This window comes from Ixodes scapularis, unplaced genomic scaffold, assembly GCF_016920785.2.
Source record: "Ixodes scapularis isolate PalLabHiFi unplaced genomic scaffold, ASM1692078v2 PGA_scaffold11__112_contigs__length_91849675, whole genome shotgun sequence".
NCBI classification, from domain to species: Eukaryota; Metazoa; Arthropoda; class Arachnida; order Ixodida; family Ixodidae; genus Ixodes; species Ixodes scapularis.
The window spans coordinates 88,323,370-88,346,336 of record NW_024609837.1 but is presented as its reverse complement, the minus strand read 5'-3'; the positions used below and the strand labels follow the sequence as shown (position 1 = coordinate 88,346,336).

At 45.1% G+C, this 22,967-nt stretch overlaps 1 protein-coding gene across 3 annotated transcripts in view; it reads left to right on the top strand.

Moving 5' to 3' along the window:
• Positions 1 to 22,967, top strand: part of LOC8036586 (semaphorin-1A) — a 205,503-nt gene that overhangs the window by 143,564 nt on the left and 38,972 nt on the right. For all 3 annotated transcript variants that reach the window (XM_029992800.3, XM_029992801.3, XM_029992799.3), the window contains exons 3-15: positions 3,239 to 3,335; positions 6,235 to 6,280; positions 6,955 to 7,017; positions 7,835 to 7,945; positions 8,076 to 8,163; positions 11,412 to 11,516; positions 14,179 to 14,267; positions 15,379 to 15,520; positions 17,341 to 17,419; positions 18,554 to 18,701; positions 19,706 to 19,827; positions 20,757 to 20,839; positions 21,214 to 21,454. In XM_029992800.3, the coding sequence (XP_029848660.2) occupies positions 3,239 to 3,335; positions 6,235 to 6,280; positions 6,955 to 7,017; positions 7,835 to 7,945; positions 8,076 to 8,163; positions 11,412 to 11,516; positions 14,179 to 14,267; positions 15,379 to 15,520; positions 17,341 to 17,419; positions 18,554 to 18,701; positions 19,706 to 19,827; positions 20,757 to 20,839; positions 21,214 to 21,454 (1,414 nt within the window). The remainder of the gene's footprint in view (positions 1 to 3,238; positions 3,336 to 6,234; positions 6,281 to 6,954; positions 7,018 to 7,834; positions 7,946 to 8,075; positions 8,164 to 11,411; positions 11,517 to 14,178; positions 14,268 to 15,378; positions 15,521 to 17,340; positions 17,420 to 18,553; positions 18,702 to 19,705; positions 19,828 to 20,756; positions 20,840 to 21,213; positions 21,455 to 22,967) is intronic.

Here is a 22,967-nt window from a genome sequence, read left to right as displayed (position 1 = left end):
CTGGGCGGTTGGTTATCTTAAACATATTTAAGACGTCCCGAAACTCATAAACGTATTTATAACATGGAGAAAACACGTAGAACAAATGCACTCGCGTAGGTGCTTGTAAGTGGACAGGAAAACCGACACAAAAGATTGTTTTCAATTCTCCTCGAAGTTTATTACCTCTTCTGTAGACAAGTACAAACGTGCAAGCGATCTGTGAACACTATACAGGTAGACTTTCGGGGAAATTATTCTCCTGGCTGCCGCGCGAATAGGCGCTGCATAATTCTTTAGATAATTTAGAAGAGTACGCGTAGAAGAACGGTCAATCGTTGCCAACATGTAGGTTGCAGTGCACTTACCATAACAATAGCAGATTTGAAAGAGGTAATCCGTGATATTTGTCGACACGGTCAAAGCAGGACAACCACACGAACACAAACGAGAGGGAACGGCTTCTTGGAAGTTTCAACACGATGCGGCGCACAAGCTGTCATTTGCCGAACCCAACCAAACCGCGAGAATTTGCGACTTCTTTGAAGAATCGCTCGTTGCCGACATACACGTGGGTCTTTTCGAACACTGATAGCTTTGGTGCACATCCAATACGTTGTCGAGAGACATCCCAATAAGACCGCAGGGTTAGGCGACAGATTGAAGCAGGTAGGACGAGCGAACTTCGAGCAGCAACTGACAACAAGCAGACAAAGAAAAAAGTGGCTGCAAGGCGCGCCCTTCCGGATCTCGATGCTTATCAGCGTGTAGCTCGCGCGCTGCTGTGGGTCACGTGACAGGGGTGACAAGAGAGGAGGGAGGGGGCGAGGTCAAGGCGCTGGGACCACCGGGACGGCCCCTCTCCCTCTCCCCAGGCATTCCAGGGAGATGCGTTTTTGTAGTCCCGAAGAACAAACGCGCGCGCGCGCGCGCGCTCGAACTTTGGAAATGGCGGCGGGGCTGCCAGAAGCTCGGCTTGCGCCCGAGCGAAGAAAGAACTCAGCGCAAGCTCGTAGTTTGAGTGCTGCAACGGCGTGCGTGCTCTCGCAATGCTCGATGTTCTTGCAGCCGCGTGTACGCGTGGTACCTTCGCTGCGTCTTGAATTAAAGTGAAACGGAGTCTAGACGTACATTCTTTCACGCGGTCGCGTCTTCTGCGAGAGAGATTCGAGCTGAATAAGTAAATTGAGGCAACAAAGATGGACAAAGTATTAAAGGTCTGTCAAAAATATCGGCTCACCAACGTCGCGCGTTTACGTAAAACAAAAAAAAAAAGGTGTTAGTTTTAGTTGCAGTATGATCGAAAATCAGCGTAATTGAAATATGAATATAATTACCCGAGCGAAGAAAGAACTCAGCGCAAGCTCGTAGTTTGAGTGCTGCAACGGCGTGCGTGCTCTCGCAATGCTCGATGTTCTTGCAGCCGCGTGTACGCGTGGTACCTTCGCTGCGTCTTGAATTAAAGTGAAACGGAGTCTAGACGTACATTCTTTCACGCGGTCGCGTCTTCTGCGAGAGAGATTCGAGCTGAATAAGTAAATTGAGGCAACAAAGATGGACAAAGTATTAAAGGTCTGTCAAAAATATCGGCTCACCAACGTCGCGCGTTTACGTAAAACAAAAAAAAAAGGTGTTAGTTTTAGTTGCAGTATGATCGAAAATCAGCGTAATTGAAATATGAATATAATTACTTGCATTAAGCGGACGATCTGAAATCGATGAACCGGCGCTCCCAGCCTTCCGGAAAACATTGGCTGCCACGGCTGAAACGCTAGGCGTGCCCACGCCGCCGATCTGTACGTTCAATATCAAACGGGCTCCGGGGAGCCGTTTGATTAAACCGGTGCAGTTTGCAACATGGTCGCCGGTTTGAGCAAACGTGCGACAACTTTGCCCAAACGAGTCGCCCATTTGCCCAGACGAGCGACCCGTTTGCCAAATAGGTGACCGTTATGGCTCATACGGGGGACCCCTTTGAGCCATACGGGCGACCCCTTTGACAAACTGGTGACCAGTATGGTTAAACGGTTACCGGTATGGACCCGTTTATTTTCATATGGGCGCCAAATGGTTTTTTTCAGTAGGGTCGCACCGTGAAACGCGAATCTGGTGCGTCGGCCATCTTGGGGTATCCTTTCCTGTGACACAGCTAGGAGTTTTGTAGCGAATTCCCACGTATTTAGCGCATCGTGAAATACGAATTTGCCGTGTCCGCGATCTGCGGTATCAGTTCCCGCGTCATGTGGTTTGTAGCGGGTGCCCAGGTGCTTATCATTAATTGATAAAGTTTTGCTGTGGCATCCCCAAAGATAGCCCATACCATGTTTTTCCCAATTTATCTCTTCATTTTGGGTGGGCCTCTTTACGTATTTTACCATATGTAAGCACATGCAGAGTGTGACATGGTATTTATGAAATATATTTGCTCCAACAAATTTTCGGTCATTTTCTTTATGTCATATTTGAGGTGTTATTGCTGCAGACCTGCTGATCTCCAAAATTCCCTGACTGCAATGCTTTTTTTTTTCTCAGCTGGCAGGGAGGTTAGTTTTTGCTCTGTTGTTAACCTTGTGAATATAGTGCATCTGGGGGCGACTATATTCCTTGACCATCGCTCCACCGGTACGCAAAATTTCTTATGTATTTCCATTTGTCCAAACATCTGAAAATTTGGCATGAAGGAACAGGGGACGGAAACCCGAAGAGAAAGACGTGGATGCCTTGCTGTGGTTTTTTGCCTTTAGATCATTCTTATTTAGTTTTAGCAAGGCATAAAATGCTTTAATATTTATTCACAATGGTTGCTTCAACGTGGTTTGAATGACCTTGAGCCTTACAGGACTCTTGTGTCGCATAATCATTATTTTTTTGTGGCTTAAATGGTCTTGGTGGCCTTTACAGCACTGGATAATCATTTTTGCATGAATTGCTCTTATGGCTAAAGTGGTCTTGAATAGGCTTTAGATGGCATGTGGTTTTTGTGTCACTTGATCCTTGTTTTTACATGCCTTTGTATTGTTTTCTCATGCCTTAAATGGTCTTGAGTGGTCTGTACAAGGCTTCTGGTCTTTGCATCACTTGATAATTGTATTTACACAGATCTACTATGTTGTTTTTTCATGGCCGAAATGGTTTTCAGTGGTCCTTGGATCACACCCGACTTTTGTATTGCTTGACCGGGTAGTTTGTCTCCCCCGGCAAAAAGTGACAAAAAGCTGTTGGCTCGTGTCTAAGCGTTTGTCCTTTGGTCTCGTTGCAGCTGTGGAGCTCGTGGGCAAGTTCCGTGGCAACCAGACGCACAGTGACCACTTCCGGCTTCTAGAGCAGGACGGCCACAACCTCCTCGTGGGCGCCAGGTGAGCTGGGAGCCCCCGATTGGCCGGTCGGGTTGTTCCCCCAATACGCCTCTTTTACGGTGGCAGCCGTTATTAGGGAATTTTCAGTAAATCGTTTCAATACCCCTGATAGATTCCAGATAACTATGTGATGTGTTTGCAAATGTGTTAGTGGAGTATCTGTTGTCGTTATTGGAGTTATGGGTGGAATATACAAAACTTTCTATAAGGGATTTTCCAGAGGCCGTTTCCCCCCTTCCCCTGCTACGCTTTTTACAACAAAAACTTTGCCACTAAGCATGTACACCGCTAGCCTTGCCTCCAGAGTTCTGGACCACAAATGGAGCATTGCGGGATGGGATAATCGATATATGAAGACTCCCTATTAGGGAGTGGTTTACAAAAATGCCCCATTGGGGAGTTTTCATAGATTTTCATTGTCAGAAAAGTTCCTAATTGGGGGTCTTCATAGTCAGTTTCTCTCCCTCCTCTACGGTCCCCGACAATTTGTGGTAAATTTTTATTAGGGAGTTTTAATTCGATTTTCATGGTCTGAGAATTCCCTAGCAGGGAGTTTTCTTAGTCAGTTTTTCTCCCTCTGCCACCATCCCTGACGATCTGTAAAAACTCCCTATTGACGAAGTTTCACAGCAGATCCTGAGGTTTGTCGTAGGGTTGTCATGGCATGGAGGGGGGGGGTTGACATCACGGTGCCCCGTGACACCGTAATGTTTAGCAGAAAAATTTTCTCTTATAAATTTAGTGGTCATTACCTTGCTTAATTTAGCACCATGATTTATCAGCTAAATTTAGCAGGACAATGCTTGTGTGCGGAAGAGTGGGCACTGCCTCGGCTGTTGCTGCAGTTCATGTGCAGGGCACTGCAAAGAGCGGGAAATTGTTTACCCGAAATACCCTAATTTAAATTTCTTTTATATTTGCTTTGTTTCTGCCAGACGTGAATGGATATGATTAACCTCAATTAGTTGAATCACCTCTAATCGAATACTTTTAGAAGTATTTTGTTAATTATTATTTGCCGCTTGGAGTAATACGATTTATGTGAGTGAATTTCTCTACACGACTTAATTTTTGTGAGACATAATTTTCGTAAATTTTGCTGATTACGTAAAGTCCCGAAAGAATGCCCGCTCAAAATGAAGAGAAATGGTGAAAAACATGGGGTGGGCTATCTTTGGGAATGCCACAGCAAAACTTTATCAGAAGTTACCGGGCACCCGCTACAGACCACGCGACGCGGAAATTTATATTCCAATCACAGACACCGCAAATTCGCGTTTCACGATGCGATAACGATGCGCAGATAACGGACAAAAACATGGGAACCCGCTACAAACTCGCTCATCAGACGTACCGGTACTGGAGATGGCGCGGCGGATTCGATTTCCGTCGGATATTGCGTGACGTACGAGGGAAATCGGGGGGGTGGGGCGATGTTTCGGAAATTTTATGTTACAGATATTTAGCCAGAATAATGGTAAGGGCGATCTCTCGGGGGTGGATGTTCTTTCGGAACTTTACAGTAGCTGCAATTTACAAAAAATTGGTCTATAACATCTTGCATGAATCAAATGGATCAAGCAAGGTAGGCTGACTCCACTGTAGTTCATTTACATTGGCGTATATAGATAGCCATGTAATGCTAATTTAATAACAAATTTAATGATCAGGAAAAAATGTATTCTAGAATTGTATTATTATGTCTCGGCAGTCACTCATTATCGTTAGTTAGAAAGGCTGCTCAGAGCAAAATGTAATGAATTTAGATTACATCCACTGCTCTGGTTTGTGGAGCTTTTCCGCTTTGTAGAAATAGTTGGCATCCTCAACCTGCTTCCTGATCTTTCCCCACCCCCCTGTACTTTCACTCGTAATATATTAAGGCTAATTAGAATTGTAGTGTGCTAGTGCTTCGGTTGCAATACTCAGATTTTAAAAAAAAATTATAAAAATTCCTACATTTGAAATATAGTTATATAGGCCTTTTGCTGAATTACCCAAGCATCAAAGAGAATGTTGGGAATGCAAGTACACGCACTGCACGTGCTTGCCTTCCCTATGGAAAAGATTCGAAGCAAATAAAACAAATAAAGCGTCCGTGAAACGTGCGTGCGAAGTGCCATTTGTTTTAGATGTTTCCTTTCGAACAGTTAGAGCTGAAGACGCCATCACGCGCAGCGCGTGTACCTACTTTCCCGGCATTCTTTTTGATGCTTGGGTAATTTGGCAAAACGTCTATTGGGTATTTCAGTGAATACCTCAGAAATTCCTATAATAGAGTAGTTGAGAAAAAATAAACTCTTTGCAGGTTCAAAATGCAAGCCACAGTGGCGTCCGGGGTCGCCAAAAAATACTCAGTAGATAAATGTTTAACCAAGAAAACCCGAATTAACTTATTAATTAGTGAAAGTAAATGTATGGTCGTAATTAGAAACTTGCTGAGTGTACTCAAAAACCCCTAAATCGGTCAGTTTTAGGGGGAAGCGGGTAATGGGCACCAAAGTTTTTACTCGTGCAGCAGACACAAGGTTGGCAATACAACGACGCAGACAACAAGAAAGTCATACGCATTTTTGCCTTGCCGTGCCTTCAGCGTGTCAGTGGAAACTTTAGTCCACCCCCATGCATCGCACGCGCTTTATGTCTTCCTAAAATTTACCGATTTAGAAGTTTTCGACGACGCTCGGCGAGTTTCTAACTGGAACCATAATGTATAGTTTCACCAATCAAAAAGTTTGGCTAGTTAATTTTAGGTAATTATTTAGCTAATTTGTGCATTTCCTGCTGTGCCTGGCAGTTTATTCCCAAAAAGGGTTCCTTTTTCTCGACCATCCTACTGGTAGGAATTTCGGAAGACTTCGCTGTTTCGTAACAGCAGCATTGTTTGTTCCTCCCGCAGAAATGTTGTCTACAACATCAGCCTTTCTACGTTAGAGCTACGGAAAGTAAGTAAACTGACGCTTAAAATATATTGTGTTGCATTTTTTTTTTTGTTCTTTTTTTGTAAGCTACAGTGCAGCAACGTTGTACTCGACGTCACCTATTTGTGTTACATTGTCGAGGCTAGGATAGCATTTGTAGGGCTACAGCCCCCACTGATGCGAGAGCGTCGGGCTTCGTCGTATGTCTCATTTGCATGCCCTCATGCAAATTGCTTTGACAGAGTTGGAGCATTACCGAAGCTACGCTAGCCACGACAACATAGCACAAAGTAGTTGATGCCAAGTATAGGGCCGGATAGACGGACAATGGACTCACTCATGCCTCCTTGTTCGGTGGTGTAAGTGTGATGCGAGTTTATGAAATATTAAATACAGACAGCAGTTGGAGCTCAAGCATCCATATTAAAAAAGAAAAATTTAAAAGGGAGTGAAGGTTTTTTTCGATATTGTATTTGTCTTTAATTAGCATTGCTCAGAAGCCTGTGTTGATGTAGAAAACGCTGCACTATGCCAGCTTGGATATTTGTGGATTGCTTCAATGAAGAGGCTATAAAAACATCATTCGGTGTTTTTATAGCGTCTTCAATGCATATCACCTTTTGTGGTATCCTTACATTTCCTAGTAGGTTACCAGTGCAAGTTTTGTGAAGTGTCTCTGGAATACTTTTGTTTTGCAGAAGCTGGAATGGTTTGCAAAGAGTGATGACATCAAGATGTGCAAGTTAAAAGGGAAGACAGAGGTAAGGTTTCTGACAATGTTGAGGGGGGTTCAAGTGGGCTGAATTCCTGCAATCGTGACTCAAAAAATGTACATCAAGATTGCACGGAAGGAATTGAAACTGGAGCCTCTGTGTTCTGATAGCAGTGATCGCAAAATCATTAGTATATTTTCTGTAAACGAACATATGGTATCGAGTTCATATATGCTCTCTTCAGGTATGAAATGACATCTGTACACCTTTTGTCTCATAGGTGTCATTCCAGTATTGGTGAAAGAACCATTTTAATAAAAGAGGTTGGCAATTTAAAGGGAAGATGGGGCACTTCTACATTTGAAAAAAAATGCTTGAATTGCATTCATTTGGCCTTTAGAATAACAGATATCAAAATTATATTCCAATGCGACGCGCCGGAGAGCGACAAGAGCAATTTCAAAATAGGGCTGAAGCCCTGCCTCTCTAGCCTTGGGCAGCCAAAAGAGCCGTCGATGACGTCACGGACAGCGACTGCCTTTCGCGTTTTTCTCGCGTTTAACAATACTTACGCAGCAAATGGTTTCGGTATTCGGGTTCATGGGGTAAAAATACACTAGAATTCACTTCTAACTCATTTTTTTCAAGAAGCTCCGTAGCTTCCCTTTAAGTGTTAGTTTCGCTTCAAAGGTTGTCAGGTTTTGTGTCGTAAATATTTTTTTCGTTGGTTGACTGAATACAGTAATGTATAAAACTTGCAAGTAATAATCTTTTCAAACCCAGCTCTAGGATAATCTCGTCTTTAGAGCTTCTGGAAATGCTTTCAGTTTTTAGTAGAGAATAACTTTGTCTTTTTAAACCTCAGGAGGACTGCCAAAACTACATCAGGGTGCTAGCACGAAAGTCAGCGACTGTGATCTTCGTCTGCGGCACAAACGCCTACAAGCCACGCTGCAGGGACTATGAGGTTTTTCAGGTATGTTCTCTGTTCACTCTACATTTTATAACATTCCCTAATGTTCAATTTGGGCACCGCTGCGTGCCGTTAAGACATAGATATGTGAAGTTGGATGGCGTGATCAGCTACGGCATTGCTTTTTCCGCAGGACGGCGAATACCTGATAAAAGAGGACAAGCCTGGGGAAGGTCTGTGTCCTTTCGACCCCAAGAACAACAGCACGGCCATCTTTGCTGGTCAGTCTTCTGTGGCCCCTCAAAGCATTCCTTGGCTTAGTAGGTCTGCTTGGGTCGAGATAGTGTAATCCCACTCTTTATCTTGATCGACTTGATCGAAAGGCCGATTCTGGCAAATTAAGATTGGTGAGGAGAAGAGTCAGAAAATGGCTCCCTTTTAGTTTAGAAACTAGAAATGGTTTCGCTAAGAGTTGGTCCACACATTTGCCTTGATTGTGATCAGCTGTGTTGCGGCTGCTTGTAGCCCCGCTTACGACAAGGAAAAACACCAAGTTTGTCTATTGGGTAGGCCTGCAACACTTCTGATCTGCATATATATACATTATGGAACATTGTTTCAATATATGCTCTAAGTAATTTTTGCATTATTATAAAATTGATTTGATCTTTCAAATACCACAATACCTTTAGTCTAGTTGTAGGCGGATCAAAAGGTCACATCAAAAAGTTGTAGGCGGATCAAAAGGTCACATCAATAGGTTGTAGGCGGATCAAAAGAGAGCACACCAGCACACGGACACCGTGTGACCGTGCGCTGGTGTGCTCTCTTTGTAAACACTTGTAAGCTGCTGCAATACAGTTGGTCACTCTTGAATGTAAATGTGTGAACCAACCTTTAATATCTTATAGATGTAACATGAAGGGAGTAGAAAGGTATCCTAGAAAATAACTTTCTTGCAAAGTGTTCCTTACAGACCACAGCCCTGAAACATGACCGTAAGCAGGGCAGGAGCGTCTCTCTGAGACCGCTTAAAGAAGCAAGTCGGCTTAATGTCTGCCTTTCACAACGCGGGCTTGGCAACAGGGGGCGCAGTTTTTGAAGTGCAACGACGCTTCAAACAATTGTGCCAGCCTCCCGACAGAGGCGCCCGTCACGCTTGGGATGCCCTTTCGAGCTTGGCCGGTTTTGGGGTAGAGGTCACGGTGAGGGGCCTTGTCTCGGGTATCGCGTGCGCGCTGTGGCCTTTAAAGCTGGGCAATTGTTTTGGGACACCTTTGTCTTACGAGGTGTCTGGAGACAGGGTTGACAGACCTGGCCGCTTAGTAATGTGTTAAAATCTGACAGTTGAGCGACTGCAACGTTGTCCGAGTCTCACTTTCACAAAGGTCGACCCCTATTTATGGTAAATCCGTTTGTAGTGTTGCGTTTGAAGCTTAACCCAAATTCTGTCCCTCCATTTTCATTTCCTGTGGCCCATTTGTTATTTATGTTTATTTATCAGCACAAAATGTGTTTAATTGTCAGCCACTTTCACAGCGTTCAAGCACCACATTCAATTTCCCCCTAAAATTTGGAGGGAAAATTGACATCACGTGACCACACCATGTGAGCTCAATTTCTCCGCTAAATTGTGGGTGTACATATATGTACATCCACATCAGAACTTTGCATTCATCCAGCAAAAATGTTAGCGCTTAATGCGTTTGGTGCTCCACAGTCTTTGTCAGCTCGATTAAGCTTCCATAAAGATTTTTCAATACTGCAGACTCGTCTGCTAGCAGCAGTGAACAGCATATAAATTGAATGTAGCACTGGGGAAACGCCAGGAACACCTATGTCAAGAAAGCATTGTCATGCCAGGAAAGCTTTCAAACTTGCAATAGTTCATTTCACAAAGGCATTATCAACGGTGTTCTTTGGTAACTGGGTTGCATGCAGTTATTATATTAGGAAAAAACTAAAATTTAGAAGTATTGTTATAGGCTTGATTATATTTTCTAAAAGGTGCACCAAAGTGTTTTTTGTATGCATAAACTATAATCCATGTCCAGTGCATTATGATTGTGAAGCATTCATTCTGAGCCTTGGGTACCCAAAGTGAAAAAGCAATTTTATTGTCTCTATCGTTATGAGGCAGGAAAAACGCTTTCTTCTTTTTCAGTGTTGGGCGGTTTCATCTTGTGTTTTACGTCGTATCTAAATTCTCGCATTTGCTGTATAAACGAAGCTCTTTGCTGCCGTGTGGCTTGGCAGACATAGATGACTTTGTTGCTTAGCCCTGTCTTGTCTTGTCTGTCACGCTGCCTTGGGACACAGGACCCCTGTCACGCCGAACAGGTAACAACTACTCTCTGTTGTGTGTGTGTGTCATGCAAAGTTTTTTGCCATCTAGTGCGATTGTCTTACAGAAACGTTCCTAACAAGCAATGACTTTATGCGGTTCGAGTTGAGTGTGCTGCGACGGGAGTATGTCGTTTTAATAGTGTACTATTAAACTCCGGCTCAATCTTGCGCTCTCGTTTCGGCAGTCAGAAGGGCGGAGAGCCATTGAAATGTTTGAGACGTTTAAACCATGAGGGGTATCAGCAGGGCAATGTGCACGATGTATACACCATAGCAAGAGGACTCGGAGCCACGCATATTTGGACCTTAGTGAATCCTACCAACTACTACAAATGCGTCCTTTATGGAAAATATAAAATAAATATTATATATATATATATATATAATATGTTGTGGCACCAGCAGCTTGTTTAACAATCTGATCCAGACTTTTAAATATGCTTTCTTAGGCATTGATTTTAGCTGTAATAGCACGCATGGTCAGTGCTGATTCAGAAGTCCAACTTCATTTTGTCTTGCATCAAAAACTTGGACAGGAATCTTACTAATTAAGACAAACTTCAATAGTTAGACATTCTTTTTTTTTTTTTCAGAAATGTGGGAGCGTCTTTTAACAATTGTTGCAGTTTGCCTATGGTTTCTCAAAGCTTTGCCTAAGAGATATCTTGCTGTAGGTCAAGGTCACAGCCAAGAACCGCTTCTCATCTGCAAAAAAAATGCAGCTCGTTCACACTCCATTTGTGTTTTGTTTAAAACTGCCGCCGAGAGCCTGCACTTTTGAGAGGGTTGTTCTTGATCCGCCCGCACTTGCCTAGAAAGCTTCTTTCATAGCTCGCAGCACTTCTTGGCTGCCGAGTGGATCGTCCAGATATATAGCGACGAGACGTCCACATTTTGACAAGCTGCGCTTTTTGCTTGGTACTATCGTGCATGATGTGCACCTCCACCAGTGCGTTTACAGCGTCCTCAAAAGTGGACCCTCATTTTGTGTTCGATGTCGTCGTAAAAGCGTCGCACCGTCGTCGGCTGCGATCCTGGCAGTGTTACCCCCTCGTCAAACTGGCTAATTTAGTGTAACTTGAAGCCAATGCTCTTGGCCCCTAGTGTCGCTCGTCTGTGCTTGTCTTGGATGAACTGTGCCAGGGCTTCCTCCGTGCTAAGCCTGTGTCGCGGGTGCTTGCAGATGGCGACCTCTACGTGGCCACGGTGGGTCAGCTCTCGGGTGCGGACCCGCTCATTCACAGAAGGCCGCTCAGGACGGAGCCCTCGGACCTGAAGCACCTCAACGGTACGTGTCGTCGTCCCCTCTCCGTTTACTCGGAGCTTCCCTGAAAGTTGTCACGGTGCGGGCTGGCGAAGGGAAGTCACATAGGGATGGGTAGCTATGCCCATCTCTGTGCCCGTCCGATTACCTGGAAGGACTTTGACGGGTCTTTCTGCATGGTGTCATTGTCACTTCATTGTACCGGCAGGCGGTCGTGTATCACTGCTACGTGATGTGTGTGAAAGACCCCAGGCTAGTGGTGTTGCTGCACTGGCTAAATTTCACATCTACAGTAGGTAACAATGCCACCATGTTCAGGCAGACTAATTTCTCACTGTATAAACAAGTAATGACTAATTACCTTTTTACATTATCACTTTATTAAAGCAGTCATGAAAACAAAATGTATCTGATGGAGCTTATTGCCACGAAGACATTGTTTTCGAAGTATTTCGGCAAAATATTGCGCCTGCGCTATATGAACTATGTTTAAAAATCTTGTTTTGTTTTTTTACTGTCTGAAATGACCGTGCGACACCCCTTGGCAGCATGAACAACAAAACTTTATGATAGCTATGTAAAAAGGTTGAACAGATTTTCAACTTCATTTAATATTTTAATATTCAAATAATTAATTGGGAGGGATGAAAACATTGAGTCATTTATTGGTGTTAATTGTATGCCACCATATCATGTGATGCTGGTACAGTTTCGGTTTCAAACACTCCCTTCTGCCGTTTGGTGACCCTCGTAACTCTACTGATCTTCCCGCCACGGCTCGTATGTGCTGTGTAATGCAGTTGTGGAACCTGATTGGTGTATTACAGTTAGAATAAAACATAAAGTTAAGCAATAAAAAAGTTATAACCCCTAAGGATTCAAACCCAGAACTTCACAAAATCAGTAGGAAGGCAGGACGTGCGTGCTTTACCTCTCGATCATCAGCACATCCGTTTTGGAGCTGTTTATTTTTGCAGGTCAGCCATAAGACATAGTATCTAAGACCTTCACACATCTGGCAGTCGTGAGTTTTCTATCAACTTTCCTTTACCACAATGTTTTTCAGCAGTGACTTGACATGCGGATCCTCAAGCATGCAAAGGCTGTTCATTTCGCTTATATTTCCAGCCCTCTCGTCCTTTTTCTTCGAGCGGACTGGCACTCTCCTGGTCGAAGCGAGAATGTATTCGCAGCTCGTCATTTGACTACCGGACTGGGACGCGGCTTGACCGATCCGATTTGCAAACGATTCCCTCCCCAACTCTCCTTTATATCACGACATACAGTTGCACAAACAACACACAGGGTCGGCGTACGGCTCGAAACCTAAAAGGTGACCATGATGAAATAGGCGACGCTAAATCAGCTAAAGGTTGACGAGGTTGGCCATCTTACAATTATCTGAGCATAAAGATCGGACGTCAGGTGTCATTTGTTCACTCGCGTGCGTGACATTATTATGGCACCGCCGTTGCAGCGATATTTGACTCTCTGGCTTCGTCTATAGAGTCCTGTCTATGTTGCCATCTTGAGCAGAAAACAAAAATTTCCTATTGGTTACCTATTTCAGCGTATTTGTAGAATCGAGAAGCAAGCTGCCCGGGAAACAAAGTTCTCTTTTTTCACTCTAGTAAACGAATGCGGACGATGGAACGAATGAATGTGGCTTATGTAGTAGAGGACTAGGATTCCAACTAGACGTATATAACTCGGAATTTCGGGGAAACGTTTCACGACCCCTTTGAGGACAGTTTGATGTCTCGTGCATTGTTTTTAACTGTATGTCATCTTGTTGCGGCATACCAAGTATAGAGTGTTTTGAAAAAAAAAAAAAAAAAAAAACTTGTTTTGTCATCTTGCCCACATTTTGTGCCTTGTCTGACATAACCAGTTACCAAGTTTTCTAACTTCAAAAGTGCGGCTGTCGGACAGCTAGTGTAAGTAGTCAAGCTAGATCGACGACATACTTGTGACTATGTGCGGTAAAAAATGAAGGGGAATAGCTGGTTGAGCATGTTAGCGCACCGCGACTTGCAGCACATGGGGCAAAGGCTCACGCAGCAGATCCCAGGGATCTCGGGCTCAATCCCCATCCCTGCCCATCTCCATCTTGATAAGCATCACTCGGAGTGCGGTCATGTATCCCTACTGCGTGACGCACGTCAAAGACTCCAGGCTAGCAGTCATACTGCGCTGACTAAACCAAGTTTCATCTACAGCATCAACCAGGGTCGCCATAACTCAAAAGCAAACCGACTTTTGGGCTGCCGAAACACAAATGTGTAATTTGCTTTCCCTTTTTTGCTGAAAAGGAATTTTAGTATGTGCTCTTTAAACATTCCTCTACAGAGCCGTATTAGTTTCTTAGTTCCTGATACCTAAGATGCAGAAAAGCAGGCAGGTTACGAGGGAAGTAAAGTGGTGCAAAAAAAGACGAGGACAAGCGTAAGGAGCACACAGACGCAGCACTCTTTCCACCTGTTCTTGCACCTGCTACTTGCACCGTTTTATTTTCCTCGTAGCACACACCGACTCGCCCGCCTGCAAATTTCTCACTGCGGGAAAGCGGGTGCCTGTTTTCAAAAGCCTTTAGCAAACAGTCTGCAGCTTGTCATATTGGCTTGGCTTTTTCGATGTGATGTGCGTAATATCACGAACAATTTTTATGTTTTTTTCTTTTTTCCAGCGCCCAACTTTGTGAGCTCCATCTACTTCGAAGACTATGTGTACTTCTTCTTCCGGGAGTCGGCCGTGGAATACATCAACTGCGGCAAGGTGGGTGGCAGACCCACACTTTCCAAGTTGCGGGATTCCACGTGAAAGTATCAGTCCTCGGGTGGCTCAGCGTGTGTAAGAGAATGAAGGGTCAATCTTGAAATGAAAGCAAAGACGCCACCTAAACACCTCAAGATACAAAAAGGCATGCATGTGTTTTGTTTCTTGCTGTGACCTCACTTCAGGAAGCATTAACATCTCCATCTCTTAGCTTGTGTGCAGAGTGAGTCGAGGCTCGGTCTATGTGCATTGAACTCTTTACTACAATCAAATATGTCCGAGTCAAATGCCTCACAATTTCAGAATTTCTACATCTTTATTTTTTTTTTTTTTTAACGCAGAATGCATTTGAAATTTTTAATTGAAGCAAAGTGGGAATATGTGTTGCATCACCGTATCGTTTCGTCATAAGCTGAATTCAGCAGGTTAACGTCCTGCTACATTTAGCGGAATGCCACTATGGGTCATATGGTCAGTTGACCGAATAGCATGTGTTGGGCCACGCAAGGTCACGTATACCACCATGTCACGTCATTGCGTCATGTCATGGTGTCATGTGATGTCACGGTTATTAGTAGAGATCTAGTAACATTGGGTGTCGGGTCATGGCGACGTAACATTGTGATATTGTTGTCGCGTTGTGACATTGTGGTATTGTCGCGGATGGAAAAGGATAGACAAGCGTGAAATGGAAAAAAAAAGAGTTAATCGGCAAACTTGTACCAGAAACAAAAGAAAGGATGAGTGTCGAGGAAGAAGCTGCGAGCATCCAGGTGTCAGTGTGAACGCTGGCTAGCACGCGAGAGTGAGTTGGCCACGCTGGGCTCCTCATCTTCTACGCTCAGTATCTCGAATATTTGGCCTTAAATGTTTGAGCGTAAGAACGTTTGGGGTAAGAGTAAACGCACAAACCTTCTAGAAGTTCGGAATAGCGTTCCCTTTAGGCCATGCACGAGGCATTATTGCGAGTTGTCATACTGCCCAGATTTGGTAATATATGGATGGTGTATTCTGCCTACGGGACATTTGGGCGGCAGATCGATGAAGCGCAATAATTTTTTCTAATGTGGATCATTCAGTGTACGGTTATATGACGCTGGTGGATGTGCAGACGGTGTACTCGAGGGTGGCCAGGGTGTGCACCAGGGACAAGGGTGGTCCACACAAGTTTCAGCAGCGCTGGACTTCGTTCCTCAAGGCCCGCCTCAACTGCTCCGTCGGTGGAGACATCCCCTTCTACTTCAACGAGATCCGTGAGAACCACTCTCTATCTATTCTCCGCATTGTATTAAAAAGGCAAGGTATGTAAATGATAGACAGACCAGAAATGCATCTTAGTTATTACCTGCTTGCTCGGCGCACTAAAATTAAAGCTGAACTTCTTCGGTTATGAATGTGACAATGGCATGGAGCCGTTATCTATTTCGGATTCTTTGAAAATGGTATTCTACTTATTGCTAGGTCATGGTGCCATCATTGTGGTTTGATGGGTTCTATTTGAAGCTTTAAAGGGGCCCTGCAATCATATTTAAGCGTCTACCTTTTTTGCGGTTTCCATGTCTCTTGGGGTTCGGACAAGCCAGCGGGCACGGAGAGAGTAACTAAATGTCAGTGCGTCACATTTTAACCCGACAACATGCAAACCTCCTCCGCCTACGGGGTTGACCCGCGGTGCCGAAAGCGCACGAAATGTGAACTCTTAGGTCCTGTGCTTACTACTGGTCAGACCCGCTAAAAGCTTCTTTTTAGTCGAAATACAAAATACAAGTGGCGCGAACCATTTCAATCATTTTTGAGAAAGTAATTTTCGTTCAGTATCTTAGATCGGAAAAGAACAAATGCAGTTTATAAAGTACAGAAACAAGAAATGACCTGTTGGCATATCTGCCACTAAGCGGTGGAAGAGGCGGCACATACTAGAAAGGAATAGTGGGATCAGGCACCGACGAGCGTCAAGCGTAGAAAGGTCCCGGATGTACGCGGTGGCGCTGTGGTCGTATACGGACTCTGGGATCAGACCGGTTCCGAGCGTTACGAAGGCCTTCGGCGAGAAGGTTTGGCCATTTGGCGGTACGGCAGCGCGAAGTGGCTCCCGTTCTGAACTGATCTTTACCCCGTGTTTGCTGTCGTTTGTGGCCAATGAAGTGTCATGCCGAATTAGTGTTTAAATCGCGCAGCAAATGCAATGCGAGCCACCCTGGCTGCTTGCTTCATACAGCCCATTCAGAATATGCTTTAGTGGTGCCCTCTGGAGCCGTCGACACGGAGTGCGGCAGCCGTGAGCGCTCACTGAGCTTTTCTAGTTCACAGCCACTCAAGCGACCAAGGACGTCATGAAGGGGGTTGTTTTTTGCTTGTTTTTGTAAATTTAATTTGCCTATAACTTTTAAAATAAAGCGAAATTTGAGAAAAGAAAAGTTTCATTAAGTTACTACATTCAGTGCACTCAGTTTGGTGCAAATTAAAAACCAGTAAAAAAGTCCTTGCAGGGCCTCTTTAAGACCTCGCCTGAGGTTCGAGAAGTATGAGTTAGCCATATTTTGTTTTTCAATTAAAGCGATTTACAAGGCAATTAAAATGATAGCCATCCTATCAAATTATTCGGGATATGTTTCAATTGGCTCAGAATATGACCGATTCCAGCTTTAGTTATCAAAAACCAACTAGTGAAAATTCCAATAGAGATTTCTGTTGAACCGGTCTCAATTTCTAGCAGTTCGGTAGGAAATTCTATTGAACCTGTAGAGAGAGGTCTCTTGGTACTACTAGACTATTGTTGGTCTGTTGGTCTTATAAATATTTCTACTTGATCGATAGAAACTGTAGTCAAACTATGGGTCAAATAGGAATGCCTACTAATTGCCAATAGGAACTACTATTGGTTAAAAAAAAATTGTCTGGCAGACCTTCTTGATGAGTTTACTGTGCTATAGATATCCTATCGGGAGGGTGCAACTCCAATCTTGCACTTCATACCTTTTGGGCACAGCTTATGTGGCTCATTTTGTGAAGTTGGGGGCACAGAATTAATTTGGATTGGATTGCGCTGGCGTCATGTCTGCTTTTGTTGCAGAGTCTACCAGTCCTATTGTGGAGGGCACATACAATGGCAAGGATGCCAAGCTCATCTATAGCGTCTTCACCACACCCCAGTGAGTGGCCTTCAAGAGCTTCTCATTCTCTTCAGTGCATGCTGTTCGTATGGATGCCACAACATTATAATGGAAGTACCTTTAACGAAAAACAAGAATATTGTATTTTTCACACTGTAGTTTGCAGGAACAAAAATATAGCTGGAAAAAAAAATTGTTTTTGCTTATAGATAGTTTACGCTTTGTTCAGGCCTCACTTCTGCTAAAAATTGTGAGTCAATAATTTTCAACAAATTGCACTTTGTGCCTACTAACAAAACAACACGAATGTGAATTTGTCTTTTTTCTTACGGTACGTATCGTTTTCATAATTTGTATTGTTTTAAGAGGAACAAAAACGAGTGAAAGCTGATCTCTTTTCGGAGGTATCACGACCATAGTTCCTAAAGGACTCTGCAGCCACTTAACTTACTTGTAATAATGCTTTGACAACCAAAAGCAAGGGATGTTTCTGCCATCAAGTCCAGGCTTGATCCACATTGTCCTCCTGGGTGCAGCTACCCTGTGCGTCGCCTGCGGTGGACTGTAAACAAATGCAACGCTGACAGCCTTAGCTTTTCGTGCCGACTAGTGCGTCAAACAGCGTGATCTCGACAGCTGTGCCAGACAAAAACGACAATTTGACTACCATAAGATACCAATCAAGCGCCCACCCAAAAGCTAGGGAGGATCTTGAAAAATTGGAGGAAAAGCACTTGTAAGGTCTCGGAACAAAAATGCAGGGAGGGCCATTAAGGTAGGCCGGGCTTTACAGCTTACAACCAGTGCATGCTAGTCGAGCTTAGCCACATAGCGCCGACGTGCTCGAAGGAGCGACTTACACGTTGGAGCATCTCTGGCAGCCAGGTGTGCTCGGAAGTCTCGGTTGGGCCCTCGATACACCCTCTGCTCATTTTTATAACGCTTCAAAAGTAGTGTTTGTCTACTTATTGTTACATGGCCGCACGCTCAGTTTGTTACGGTAGCGATTTTGAAAAACAAATCCTCATATAGTTTGCACCTTTAGACAGTCCGCTCGACTTAGAATGTCTACTTTTAAACTTGAGTAGTCCGGTAAATATGATAGTGTCCTTGGTTGCGGTGGAAAGCACGACCTGCCCAACCGCCATCCGTGTTTCTGTCTCCACCTCACAGCAACAGCCTGAGCGGCTCGGCGGTGTGTGCCTTCAGCCTGGAGGACGTCCAGCGCGCCTTTGAGGGCAACTTCAAGGGCCAGGACGACATCAACTCCAACTGGCTGCCCATCGTCAACTCCAAGGTCCCCGAGCCCAGGCCGGGACAGGTGAGTAGATCCAGAAGTGTGACGCCCATGAATACAGTAGTGCTTGTATTGACGAGTGTTTGACACATAGCCAGGTGCTTTACACACGCGCCAAATTACAGCCGCCATTGCTGACCTCCTCTTGTCTTACGAGATGCTGAGCCACCGAAGCGGGCATTGATGAGCCTCCACAAACGCCTGTGCGGGGGAGAAGGACACAGTAGAATCTAGAGTGGTAATGTAACCTGGTCCTGCTGTCGTAACGATGAAGTGAAATAAACAGAAAAAGAGGAAACAAAAACTGAAGGTCGATTATGGCGGCGCCCATGCCTGGCTGCTGCAAAGCGTCTCTAGGCGATCAATAGGTGGGGGAGATCTGCTCAGATAGTGCTCAGACTGGGAAAATACTCATTGAGGGCAGGTGTGGTTGTGAGGAAATTCGGGAGCTCGGGGAATGCTTGGGCTCCTGGGACTCCAGTTCCTGGAACTGGGTTCCTGAAACTGGGTTGAGAATTTGCGGTTCCTGGAACCGGCTTCCTGGGAACCCAGGTTGAGAACACTCACATCAGAGGCTACTTTCGTTTGCTAAACTCAGTGTGTGTGGTCACATTTCTCTCTCCAAGCTAGTGAAATATCCAACTTTGTTGTAATGTCTCGCACAGAAAAAAATTTTTTTCTCTCCTCCCACATGATTTTTTTTTTTTTTTTTACAAAGTAGTTAATTGGAACGAAACTTTCGGCTTGTTTAATTGTTTTTCTCACCGGAGTTGTAATTTCGAGGAATAGTGCTTTCTTAGTGTTCTGTGTAATTTCGAGAAATAGTGCTTTCTTAGTGTTCAGTGTAATTTCGAGAAATAGTGCTTTCTTAGTGTTCTGACACAGAACACACGAATGAGAGTTGCCTGAATTCCGTCAGACACATATCATGATTTGCTTATCATAGTGTTTGCTTTTCACTATCATGATTTGACACTTTAAGCTTTTGCACCGAGAAGCCCAAATCAATCAACCCTGCCGCGATGCAGTGCGTCAACGACTCTCGGACCCTGCCCGACGTGACGCTCAACTTCATCACGGAACATCCTCTCATGGACCAGGCGGTTCCGTCCTACTTTGGGCGACCCATCCTGGTCCACACTGGCTTCCAGTGAGTATGCCGTTGCGGCCGCATGAATATTCAAATTTTAAATACCACGCTATTTGATTTCAAAAGTATTCAGCCAGTATAAATACACGCTTCAAGCTTGACTCGGCGTTCTTCCGTCCAAGACTCTCGCACACGCATTGCAGTGGTAGCTACTAAAATCTCAAACATAAGGCAGCACTAGAAACTTGGAGGGGCTGAATCCTTTCTGCCTGCTGGAAGAGAATGGAGCTCTACAGTGCAATCCACTTATAACGATGTACCGCTTACAACGATCAGTTTTTAAAGTTGCTAGATTAGGAACAATCAGTTTCTAGTCCAGATACTACGATAATCGGTTATAACGATTGAATTTTTGGGTTTTCTTATTATCCTTATAAGTCGATTGCACTGTATAGTCATATATTGCTGGTGCGGAATGTTTCAACCAAATGTGACCCTATTCGTAACGTGAAATGCATTTCTAACGGAAGTGAAGTTAGTATAGGTAGCTAGGATTTGTGTAGCCGTCATGATAGCCGTGCCGTGACATCATCGGCTAAATTTAGAGAGCTAAGTTTTGCTGATGGCGCACCGCCATGAATCGTGCTGCTATGAGTCACACGGTTATGCTGTTGGTGCCACTACGAATCGCATAGCCACATGACTGCGTGACGTGTGTCAGGTCCAGTGAGGTACTTTAAGGTCGCGGTGTCACACGACGACTTAACACCGCGACGTCCCATGACGGTGGCACGACATCATGCCATCACGCTGCCCAGGTTTGTGTATCGCAAATGCATCCTGTGTACGGGATGTTTGGTCGGTCAATCGGAGAGGTGCCTTTATTTTTATTATCATTGTTGGTGGTGGTAGGGTAAGTGATTGTGGCACGTGCAAACAGCTGTACATAAAGCTCGTGGCAGCTGAACATGGGGGATGTGTTTCCACAGGTACCGGTTCACCTACATTGCCGTGGACCCCCAAGTGGAGACCGTCAATGGCAAGAAGTATGATGTCCTGTTCATCGGGACCGGTGAGACCCCTTTTCTCTGGCGCCTGTCGCGTGACTCTGGTGGCTGTTCGTCATTTGAGGCTATCCGGGTGACTTTTCCTATGGAAGGAACGATGACAAGCTGTAATTGTGAGGGAATTTTAATTAATTAATGTGGCTACCTAACCACGGCAAAAAAAACTGTGAAAATTTGTTTTTTTATTATGCAGTATTAAGGGAACTAGCCACCTTTTGTAATGCAGTACCTTAATGCAAGAGCATCACAGGGCTGTCACATGGGTGTGACAAGAGTGTCACACAGACACAAACTTATTTAGTGGCTCTAGTTGTTACAAAGGGCTAAGCCACCACAATCCAATCCAGCGCTCTGACAAAGGGATGCCTCCCTATTTCAGACGTGGGACGTGTGCTGAAGGCGGTGAACGTGGCCAGCGGTGCCACGGGTGGCAACCAGCAGCAGCAGTCCAAGGGTGGACCCGTCCTTGTGGAGGACGTTGGAGTGTTTGAGAGCGGTGCTCCGGTCACCAACCTGCTGGTCCACCGCAATGCGAGGGAGCCCCGCCTCATCGTGGTGGCACCCTCCGAGATCCACTCGATACCGCTTTTCGGCTGCCAGCGCTATGCCGGATCGTGCGCGTGAGTCCTCGGACGTCTCTTCAACAAAATGTGCACTATAAGGCGGTTTCGCGTGGCATACTTTTTGCTCGAAATCTCGTCAGACACCGTGTTAATGAACCTTCACCGTATGCCTTTCTACGCGCGAAAGCAGTGTTTTCCAGATCGCTCGAGATTCTGACGTCCTGATCAACTGCGTCCGCCGGAGTAGCCGGTGACACAAAGGAGCATCATCTTATACTCGATTTTTATACGTACCGGTCTCTATTCGGACTTGACGACAAACTGGCATTCGAGGAGTCGATCCGTTGGCAGCCATAGATGCCGCCTGGGGGACTTTGAAAGGAACCAAACCGGAATAAACAACCCATGCATGTCCCCGGTCATACCTACCGAGTTCCGTTGTAGACGGAGCCACTCGACCATGCTTCAGCGTTCCACCGACACCGCAGATGACGCCAGCAACTCAGTGTCTGCGTGTAAACAAGTGGTGAAAGTGGCGAACACTCTCCATCAACGTGGCGAAACGCAGCTTAGGAGGGGAAGAGGCATTTCGGGGAACCGCCCTATAGACCAGTCCAGTAAGCGCTCTCGGGGCGGCGCCATTTTGCTCGACTGCAGCGCCCGCTCCATACATCCGGGAAGTTCAGCGGGGTAAAACGACAGAGGGGGCGGGGCACACATCCGATTCCGCTAGCAGACGGCAAACCGGGAGTTTGGCGTTTCCATCTTTGGGCTGTACCAGCGCGCTGAGTTCGACGTTTCGTACCAAACACCAAACTCTCGCTCGTGCGTGCTATTGTGAAGTGGTTTGCACTCCTGGCATATTTATGACTACTCCCAAATTGGCCTATAGCGCTCTGCTGTTTTATTTCAGTAAATAATCATCAGCTAGCATATCTCTGTTCTGTTACTTCAATAGCAGTGGAGTCCACCGGCAATACTACCCTCAACCACTGTCTATTGCATCAGCAGAGCATGTTTTTATTTAATATTGCAGTCTTCCACTCATTGTCGCTAAAGGCCGGCATGAGTACAAACTTTGTATAGTAAAAAAAGGCTACGAAAACCGGATTTACTTTTCGTCTGAGAGGACAGACCTGTCACTCGGACACCGTTTTCACTTTTTTTTTTATTTGCACGGCAAGTAACAGCGCAACAGCGCAATTAGACCCGGTTAGTCTTTTTATCGGGCATATAGCATTACACAATAGCTTGCATATCGAAATCTGCAAATCTGCGCTTGAAATTTTCAAAGTGACGCACTTTTAAACCGAGTTTGAACGCTAGCCAGATGTTAGGCCCAGCCCACTCGGTGGAGCAGACGACGCGTGGGATAAGAGGGGGAGGGCATTTTTCTCTCTCCGCTCTTTCTACTGTAGCCTGTAGTCAACAACAGAACACCGGGGAGCACAGCATGTGTAGAGTGCAAACGCTAGGCTTCGGAGCGTTCCGTGGTGGTTTGCGGGGCAGCGGCGGAAGCGGGCTCGCTCTCTCCCTCTTGTCCTCTGCTGGTGGTATGCTTGGGTAGATC